The sequence below is a fragment of the Argentina silus genome, assembly GCF_951799395.1.
Source record: "Argentina silus genome assembly, chromosome: 8".
NCBI classification, from domain to species: domain Eukaryota; kingdom Metazoa; phylum Chordata; class Actinopteri; order Argentiniformes; family Argentinidae; genus Argentina; species Argentina silus.
The window spans coordinates 14,900,914-14,910,913 of NC_139662.1; the positions used below are offsets into that span (position 1 = coordinate 14,900,914).

The 10,000-nt window shown below is 50.7% G+C and overlaps 2 protein-coding genes across 2 annotated transcripts in view; both read left to right on the forward strand.

Moving 5' to 3' along the window:
- hdac7a (histone deacetylase 7a) overlaps positions 1 to 10,000 on the forward strand; it is a 532,558-nt gene that overhangs the window by 236,032 nt on the left and 286,526 nt on the right. The window lies entirely within an intron of this gene.
- The window catches only part of LOC310808967 (plexin-A1-like), a gene marked incomplete at both ends in the record, with an annotated part of 119,912 nt that overhangs the window by 84,608 nt on the left and 25,304 nt on the right, over positions 1 to 10,000 (forward strand). Inside the window, 3 exons of the mRNA XM_083676064.1 lie at positions 2,797 to 2,987; positions 7,762 to 7,913; positions 9,587 to 9,707. Coding sequence (XP_083532190.1) covers positions 2,797 to 2,987; positions 7,762 to 7,913; positions 9,587 to 9,707 — 464 coding nt within the window. The remainder of the gene's footprint in view (positions 1 to 2,796; positions 2,988 to 7,761; positions 7,914 to 9,586; positions 9,708 to 10,000) is intronic.

Consider the following 10,000-nt stretch of genomic DNA (forward strand, 5'->3'; position numbering starts at 1 on the left):
CACACACACATACACACACAATCGGTTTTCCGCCTGGCTGCTTTGCTGCGCTCTTCGCTGGATTCAATAACCCTTATCTCTGCTGCTGTTTGACTCTGCCTCAGACACTCCTCTCCTTCTCCTCTCCTTCTCCTCCCCAACACACAGCAAGACAGGCCCTTACAGGAAGTGGCGGAGAGGAGCAGGAAATGGGGGAGAAAATAGGGCCTACAACTCTGTGATTGTGGTGGTCTGAGTGGGTTAGAGTACAGGAGAGACAGGTGCCTTTGATCAGTCAAGAGAGTCGAGCATCGCTCTGTGTTTGATGTGCTGGCTCAATGGAATATCAACAGATTAGAAGTGGCCTTTTGATTTGGAATGAACTATTGCTTCTGAGCGTCACATCCTAGTTGTAACCCATGATGGGTACAGTAAGGTAGTCCTCGTCACTGAGGTACCAATACACCAGTAGTTGAAAGTGTGTGCACACACACAAGCGCGGACACACACACACACACACACACACACACACACACACACACACACACACACACACACACACAGGCCGCTGGATCAAGGTTTTATGATCTAGACACGCGACACGCTCTCTGTCTAATCTCCTTTATAGTTTGATCTCATTTGTTAATTGGCATACAAGAACACGGACCCCACTTTGCATATTGCTGATGTGTGACCTAATTATGGCGTCTGGCTCATAGCGCAGTGATTGGCCCGTTCTAACGTGTCTGATCTGAAGGAGTGTATGAGGTTGGAGCCATGTTCTAACGTGTCTGATCTGAAGGAGTGTATGAGGTTGGAGCCATGTTCTAACGTGTCTGATCTGAAGGAGTGTATGAGGTTGGAGCCATGTTCTAACGTGTCTGATCTGAAGGAGTGTATGAGGTTGGAGCCATGTTCTAACGTGTCTGATCTGAAGGAGTGTATGAGGTTGGAGCCATGTTCTAACGTGTCTGATCTGAAGGAGTGTATGAGGTTGGAGCCATGTTCATGCCAAGTGTGGGATCTTAAAGCATGTACAAGTAAGGGACTGAGGCTTAAACATAGCTTCTGTATCTCCTAGTAATATGTGAAGTTTTAACAACAGTTCTTGTCTGTTGGAGCTGTGCTATAATCTTATAAACTCTGTCTGTAGTCTGAAGCTGGACCTGCCAGGCCACAGTAGAGGCAGGTTTGAGTAGAGGCAGGTTTGAGTCTGAGTCGAGGCAGGTTTGAGTAGAGACAGGTCTGAGTAGAGGCAGGTTTGAGTAGAGACAGGTCTGAGTAGAGGCAGGTTTGAGTAGAGACAGGTCTGAGTCGAGGCAGGTTTGAGTAGAGACAGGTCTGAGTAGAGGCAGGTTTGAGTAGAGACAGGTCTGAGTAGAGGCAGGTTTGAGTAGAGACAGGTTTATGTAGAGGCAGGTTTGAGTCTCCCATACTTAATTCAACACGACGGAACAAAGACTACATTTTAAACAACCCTTGCTTATTCAAGTCCTACAAAAGCCGTCCCCTCCCTTTCCCCTCCCTCTGTCTTTTTCTTTCTCTTTCTCTCCTCCTTTTCCCTGTCCTCTTCTAGTCTTTTTTCTTTTCTCTCTTTTCCTCCCTCCCTCCATCCCTCCCTTCCTCCCTCCTTCCCTCCCTCCTTCCCTCCCTCCCTTCTCCCTCTGTCCCAGAGTATTATCAGTCCCTGTCAGTTGTCCGTGGCCGGCCTCTCTTTGCCCTGGTGTAGAGTGGAAATGTGAATGTAATTAAATCACTCATTTGGTTCAGTTTAATTAGCACGCCGCTCCTTTAAAGCTTAGCCGTGGCCAATCTGATTAGGGGGCGGAGCGAGGTGGAGGGATTTGCTGCCGTCGCCTTTGAAGTCCCGCGGCCGTCTAGCGGAGATGAGACGTGCTCTCTGTCTCTTTTTCTGTCTATTTTTCTTTCTTTTTTTCTCTCTCTCTCTCCCTCTCATTTCTCTCTCTGTCTCTCTCTTGTTTCTCTCTCTCCCTCTCTCTCTCTCTCTGCAGGCCATAGGGATATGATGCCCTGAGAGAAACCTGCTTTCTGTAAAAGATAACATTCCTTCTGCTAATTCTTAATTCTTTAACAAACACAACTTTGAGCATTAGTGCCCCCCCCCGAACCCCCTCTTCCCCCCTCCCCCTCCCCCAACAAGTTCCTCATGCTCCTCATGTTGTTTTTTTCTTCTGTCTTTAACTGATTGTGTTTCACACTGTGAAGGTGAAGTCATTCTTGAACAAATCACAACTTTCTGCTCAGGGACAGTTAAAAACTCTTACGTCTACACTCACCGAACACTTTATTAGGAACACTATTAATACTGGGTAGGGCCTCCCTTTGCTCTCAAAACAGCCTCAATTCTTCGTGCCACAAGATGTTGGAAACATTCCTTTGAGATTCTGGTCCATGATGACATGATGGCATCACGCAATTCCTGCAGATTTTTCAGGTGCACTTTCTAGCTGTGAATCTCCCGTTCTACCACATCCCAAAGGTGTTCTATTGGATTCAGATCTGGTGACTGGGAAGGCCACTGAAGAACATTGAAGTCATTGTCATGTTCATGAAACCAGTTTGAGACGACTTGCTTTGTGACGTGGTGCATTATCATGCTGGAAGTAGCCATTAGAAGATGGGTAATTGTGGCCATGAAGGGATGCACATGGTCAGCAACAATACTCAAATAGGCTGTGGTATTCAAGCGATGATTGATTGGTATTAACGGGGCCAAAGTGTGCCAAGAAAACATTCCCCATGCTTGGTGAGTGTATATTACCTGCAAGACTCACCTCTCTCTCTCTCCCCCCCCAGCCCACCTGTATAAGTGCCCAGCGCGAAGGGACAGCTGTGGGATGTGTTTGAAGGCCGACCCCAGGTTCGAGTGTGGCTGGTGTGTCCAGGAGAGGAAGTGTTCTCTCAGACAGGAGTGTGCCCCCGCCGACAGCAGCTGGATGCATCCCACTACCGGCAACAGCCGCTGCACACACCCCCGGATCATCAAGGTGTGTGTGTGTGTGTGTGTGTGTGTGTGTGTGTGTGTGTCTGTGTGTGTGTGTGTGTGTGTGTGTGAGATCGACAGTGTTTGAGTGTGTGTGTGTGTGTGTGTGTGTGTGTGTGTGTGTCTGTGTGTGTGTGTGTGTGTGTGTGTGTGTGTGTGTGTGATACAGAGGATCTATGGCATTGAGTGGTAGGGATGGCCAGGCATTGTCAGTGAGCAGTGGCCATCTGTTGCTTTGTGCCTCAGTGAAGATCTGCTGTTGGCTGAGTACCAGACTATTGTTCTCTCTCTCTCTCTCTTTCTCTCTCTCTCTTTCTCTCACTCTCTCCTCTCTCTCTCCCTACCTCCTGTTTCCCTCTCTCCTCTCCTCCTCTCTCCCTCTTTTCTCTCACTCTCTCCCTCCCTCCTCTCTCTCTCCCTCCTCTCCTCTTTCTCTCCCTCCCCCTCTTCCTCCCTCCTCCCTCCCTCCCTCCTCTTTCTCTCCCTCCTCCCTCCCCCTCCCCTCCTCTCTCTCCTCCAGCTCTAACCTCATCCCCCAGCCTCTTCAGTCAAGTAGCTGTTCTGTAATAAATCCATTTCATTTCCTCTTTTTGCAGTACATTCCCTACACCTGACACTGCTGGGGGGCAAACGCGGCGTGTATGTGTGTGCGTGTGTGTGTGTGTCTAATCTGTCTGCAGTGGAGTGTGTGTGTGTGTGTGTATGTGTGTGTGTGTCTAATCTGCAGTGGTGTGTGTGTGTGTGTGTGTGTGTGTGTGTGTGTGTGTGTGTGTGTGTGTGTGTGTGTGTGTGTGTGTGTGTGTGAGACTAATCCCCCTACTGAACTCCCCTCCCGGGTAGCGTCTAGGGTGTAGGGGCTAGGGCGTAGGGGCTAGACTGTAAGGGCTAAGGTGTAGTGTCTAGGGTGTAGGGGCTAGGGTGTAGGGGCTAGGGTGTAGGGGCTAGGGAGTAGGGGCTAGGGAGTAAGGGCTAGGGTATAGTGTCTAGGGCGTAGTGTCTAGGGCGTAGTGTCTAGGGGTAGTGTCTACGGTGTAGTGTCTAGGGCGTAGTGTCTAGGGGTAGTTTCTAGGTCGTAGTGTCTAGGGCGTAGTATCTAGGGGTAGTTTCTAGGGCATAGTGTCTAGGGCGTAGTGTCTAGGGGTGGTGTCTAGGGGCCGATTTGGCAGACAGCCTATGACTAACCTGCAGCGTTTCCACCTCGATGTAAAGTGGTTGCATCACTAGGAGTTGAAATCCCTCTGTTATATCCCCCTACAGCCCTGAAAGCCCCCCCCCCACCCTCTCTCTCTCTCTCTCTCTATCTCTCTCCCTCCCTTTCCCCCCATACACTCCGGGCTCAAAGGATCAGGCTGCGTGACCTGGTTCTAATATCAAACCCAGGACCTTGACTCCGTCCTTGTTAAATCCATGTTGGTATTACTCCCTGTTACATCAACCTGCAATGGCCAGAGAACTTAGTGTGTAGGAACTGTAGTCTACAGTGCTCTTTCTTTCTTTCTTTCTTTCTTTCTTTCTTTCTTTCTGTCTGTCGCTCCCTCTCTTTTTGTCACGTTACAGTATCTCTCTCTCTCTCTGTCTTTTTCTCTCTCTCTCCCCCTCTCCCTCCCCCTCTTTCTCCCCCTCTCCCTCCATCCACATAAGTGGGATTGTGTGACAGTCTCTAAATTAGCATGTGGATTAGCAGCTCATTTCATTATGAACATGAACGTATTTAACCAGGGTTTTCTCCAGCTCTGTCTCTCTGTCTCTCTGTTCGTGGTGGACCCCAGAGTGGAGGAGGAAGTAATTGAATTCTCTTCTCTCTCCCTCCCCCTCTCTTTCTCTCTCTCTCTCTCTCTCTCTCTCTCTCCCTCTCTCCCTCTCTCTCTCCCTCTCTCTCGTCTCATGAATGTGTGACTGACGTCTCTCTCGCCCGCTCAGCGGGGGTACTCAGAGGACCTCTGAAACATCCCTCCCTCCCTCCCACTTCATTCCATCACAGAGACATGTGAACAGTGACGACCGCCCCTTCTCTCCTCCTCTCTCCTCCTCCTCTCTTCACCCCCTCTTCTCTCTGGAGGTACAGGAATGACAAAGTGATGGGACAAGGCGAGGGTTGATCAAGGGGAGGGGGGGACAGACTCCCCCGAGACCCCCCTGAGTTTCACAATACTGCCACCCCTCTCTCTCTCTCTCTCTCCCCCTCCCTACCTCCCTCTCTCTCTCTCTCCCCCTCCCTCCCTTAGCTCCAGCTGGTGTTCTGTAGCAGGCTCAGTGTGTGCGTTGTTTTTGATAAATATTATATCAGAGAGAATGCACTCTGCTGGGAGGGAGGGAGGAGGAGGTGAGGGAGGAGGGGATGAGGGGGGGAGAGTAAGGGAGAAGGAGAGGAGGGAGGAAGGGAGGGAGGAAATATAACTTGTTATCTTTTCATCGTGGACCTGGTTGTTGGAGAGGGATCACTGATCTGCTCTGACACAGCGTGTGTCTCTCCTCCTCTCTCCCTCCCTCCTCTCTCTCTCTCCCTCCACCTCTTCCTCCCTCCTCCTCCTCTCTCTCCTCCAGCTCTAACCTCATCCCCCAACCTGATTTGCTCTGACACAGAGTATGTGTGTGTGTATGTGAGTCAGGGGGGACGGTTTGTTTTATTCAGAGGAAGGAGGGAATGTGATAACAGAGGGAAACAAGGGACTGATAAAGGAGAGAGGTGAAGAGAGATAGAGAGTTTAGAATGGTAGAGGAGAAGCATAGCTTTGTTGAATAGGACCTCCTAACCATGTTGGAATCACACTGGAATAACCACAGAATCTCTCTCTCTCTCTCTCTCTCTCTCTCTCTCCCTATCTTCTCTCCTCCCTATGTATGCTCTCATTTTCTCTTCCACTTACCATAGACACCTTTCTCTTTCTCTCTTCCCTCTTCCCTCCTTCCTAGTCATCTTTCTCTCTTTCTCTCCTCTGTGCACCTTTCTCTGTCTCCTCACTCGATTGGTCAGGGTGTGTGAGTTCATCTGAATCGCACCCTCAGCAACCAATTAGAAACAGTCTCTCTGACTGTCTAACTGTGTGTGGCAGAGTTCAGTGGAGCGGGCCAGGGCTCTCCTCATACTGGGGCCACAGGGTGTGTGTGTGTGTGTGTGCGTGTGCGTGTGCGTGTGCGTGTGCGTGTGTGTGTGTGTGTCTGTGTCTGCGTGTGCGTGTGCGTGTCTGTGTCTGTGTGTGTGTGTGTGTGTCTCTGTCTGTGTGTGTGTCTCTGTGTGTGTGTGTGTGTGTGTGTGTGTGTGTGTGTGTGTGTGTGTGTGTGTGTGTGTGTGTGTGTGTGTGTGTGTGTGTGTCTCACCAACATCAGCTTCCTACCACAGCTTAGTGGTGTAATGCCCTTCCCAAACCACTCTTTGAACATATTAACGAGACCAGTAACAGTTCCTGTCTGCCTTTGCCCATGTGGTACCCCACTATTTGTGTGTGTGTGTGTGCCTGTCTGAGAGTACATGCGTGCGTGAGTGTGTGTGTGTGTGTTTCTTCCCCGGCCACAGCGGCCGGCGTCACCGCACTGCACGCTGTGTTTACTGGCTGGAGCAGTGCACTGTGGGAAACCGCCACAATGTCATTATGTGGTAGAGCTGGGGCTGCTGGGTAGAGCAGGGGCTGCTGGGTAGAGCAGGGGGTGCTGGGTTTGATACCATTTCTCATTCCGTTCCATGCATTACAATGAATGCGTTTACCTCTGGTCACCAGGGGCAGATAAAGAGCAGGGCCTTGGGCCAGGTCTCGACCAATCACGGCAGGGGGGACGCCCATATCCCCGACACGCTGTCTCTGCTCAGCCAACCAGAGAGCAGGAACAGACACGCTGTCTCTGCTCAGCCAACCAGAGAGCAGGAACAGACACGCTGTCTCTGCTCAGCCAACCAGAGAGCAGGAACAGACTGCTCAGCCAACCAGGGAGCAGGAACAGACACGCTGTCTCTGCTCAGCCAACCAGGGAGCAGGAACAGCCATCCCATAATGCCCTGGTGATGGTCGTTAGGGGGCACGTCGTCACACATCAGTCAGCCTATTAGTGTTGTCACGGCACACCTGTCCTCGTTACAGCCAATCAAATGGCTAGATAAATCACATTAGCGGGTCGTGGCGCGGCTACGCGCTACACGCCACATGCTACACGCCACACGCCGGGCGACACGGGAGACGATCTCATAAGTTTCAATTAGAGAGAAGAGGAGGAGAGAGAGGCCTTTAGACGCGCGGCGAGGCTTTAGAGGCTTTTTTCTGTTTTTCTGTTTTTCAAAGCGGAGAGGTGATTTGTCTTCATTAAAATCCAGAATGCGAGCCATGGGATTTAAGGTGTGTGTGTGTGTGCGTGTGTGTGTGTGTGTGTGTGTGGGTGTGTGTGTGCAAGTGCGTGATTATTTGTGAATATGTGTGTGCGTGCGTGCGTGCGTGCGTGCGTGCGTGCGTGCATGTCTGTGTGTGTGTATGTGTGTGTGTGTGTGTGTGTGTGTGTGTGCGTGTGTGTATGTGTGTGTCTGTGTGTGTGTGTGTGTGTGTGTGTCAGTGTGTACAGTGTGTGTGTGTGTGTGTGTGTGTGTCAGTGAGAGTCATGCAATCGCCAGTGAGTCATGAAATCCTTTGCTTAGACCCCTCCAGAGTTCACTGAGACGATCTTTTCTTTGTCTAGAACATACAAGGGTTGGCCTCGCATGGCTGGGTTTTAACATTGCTTTCCCTACCCCCCCCCCCCCCTCTCCCTCCCCCCCACCCCTCCACCCTCCTCTCCCCTCTCCTCTCCCTCCCTAGTTGTACCCAGAGACGGGTCCCAGGCAGGGGGGTACCAGGCTGACCATCGTGGGGGAGAACCTGGGGCTCCAGTTCATGGACATCCAGACGGGCGTGAGGCTGGGAAAGGTACCCTGCGTCCCCATACAGGAGGAGTACCTCAGCGCAGAGAGGTGAGGCCTACAGCTGAGCCTGTCCCTCTCTCCTCCTCTCCTCTCATCTGTCCATCACCTGTCCCCATCTCTCCTCTCTGTCTCCTCCTCTCATCTGTCCATCACCTGTCCCTCTCTTCTCATCTCCTTCTCTACTCTCTTTCTCCTCATCTTCACCAAAGCCTGTCCCTCTCTCCTCCTCTCCTCTCATCTGTCCATCACATGTCGCTCTCTATCTCCTCTGTCTCTCCTCTCCTCTCATCTCTCCATACCTGTCCCTCTCTCCTCCTCTCCTCTCTCTCTCTCCTTCTCTCCTCTCTCTCTCCTCTGATCTCTCCATCACCTGCCTCTCTCTTCTCCTATTCTCTCTCTCCTCCTCTCCTCTCATCTCTCCATCACTCTCCCTCTCTCCATCACCTGTCCCTCTCTCCTCCTTTCTCTATCCTCCTCTCCTCTCTCCTTCCCTCATCCCTTTCCACCTGCATGCAGTTTCATAATCACCAACACCTATCCCCCTCTCTCCTCCTCTCTCTCTCCTCCTCTCCTCTCCACCAGAGCCCATCCCTCTCTCTCTACTCCTCCTCTCCTTTCTCCACTCTGCTCAGGGTATTTTCTTGTCATCCTGTGTTCCCCCTCTTCCTCCTCTCCTCTGCTCTCTCTATCTCTCCTATGCCCATGTCTGTTCTCTCTCTACCTCTCCTCTCTCCTCCTCTCCTCTCTCCTCCTCTCCTCTCTCTATCTCTCCTATCCTCTTTTCTCTCTCTCTCCTCCATGTCCAGTAGCTCAGCTTTTTTTTTTGTCCTCTCCTCTTCTTTAGCTCTTTTCATCATCAGTTCATCTTATCTTGTCCTCTCCCTCCTCTGTTTGGCATATACACATCCTCTCATTCTTTTGATCTCTCTCATCCCTCTCTCCTCTCGTTCTGCTGATCTCTCTCATCCCCCTCTTCTCTGACATGCACCCTCTCTGCTCTCTCCTGTACGGTTCATGAAATGACTTCCCACAGATCAAACAATATTTCAATAGAGCAGGCTTATGCAAAATGCTCTCTTTGAAATTGAAGGAATCACTCGGCAAATATCAGGAATCCGCCAATATGTGATATGACAGTCCCCAACTCCCCTCCCTCTCTCTCTTTCTCTGTCTCTGTGTCTCTCTCTCTCTCTTTCTGTCTCTGTGTCTCTCTATCTGTGTGTGTCTCTCTCTCTGTCTATCCCATCACACCATCCCCAACTCCCCTCCCTCTCTTTCTGTCTCTGTCTCTCTCTCTCATCACACCATCCCCAACACTATTTTCTCTCCCTCCCTCTCCCTCCATCCATCCCTTCTCAGTCTCTCCCTCCATATCCTCTCTAAATCAGGTCTCTATCTCCCTCTCTCCCTTTCTCTACCTCCTTCGCACTGAAGTTCACTGAAACCAAGTTCACTGAAACTCTTTGTTTAGAACATGCAGGGATTTGGCCTCACGTAGCAGAGTTCCCCTGTTCCTCTCCTCTCCTCTCTCTCCTCCCCTCCTCTCCTCTCTCCCTCTGCTCAGGGTGTATTTTCTTGTCATCCTGTGTTTCTCCTCTTTCTCCTCTCCTTCTCTCTCTCTAGAGCATACAAAGGTTGGCCTCACATTGCAGTTTTGTCTACAAGTTCTAAGATTGATTGATATCTATCTCCCCTCTTCCTCCCCCCCCCCCCCCCTGCAGGATTGTGTGTCTGCTGAATGATGCTACAGGCTATCGTGTGCAGGAGGCTCAGGTGGAGGTGTGTGTGAGAGACTGCATGGCCGACTACAGAGCTGTCTCCCCCCGCGCCTTCAACTTCGTGGTAAGGCCCCCAAATATGGGGTCACAATCATCATCGTCACAAATCCTATTCTATATGTCAGCATATCATTGCATATAACACAGGGTTCTCCACTAGAATGGAGACAGAGTGGCGGTGCTCTACGCTGTGAACTTTGCGGTGCCACTATGTAAACGTTTCACGGCTAATTAAACTACGTATTTCAACATCGTGGTTAAAAACGAAAGTGAAATTGAAACTGTTATGATGTTCCTCGTCTGTGAATTTAGCGTTTTGGCAGTTTTTTTATGCGCATTTTGACAAGAATAAACGCA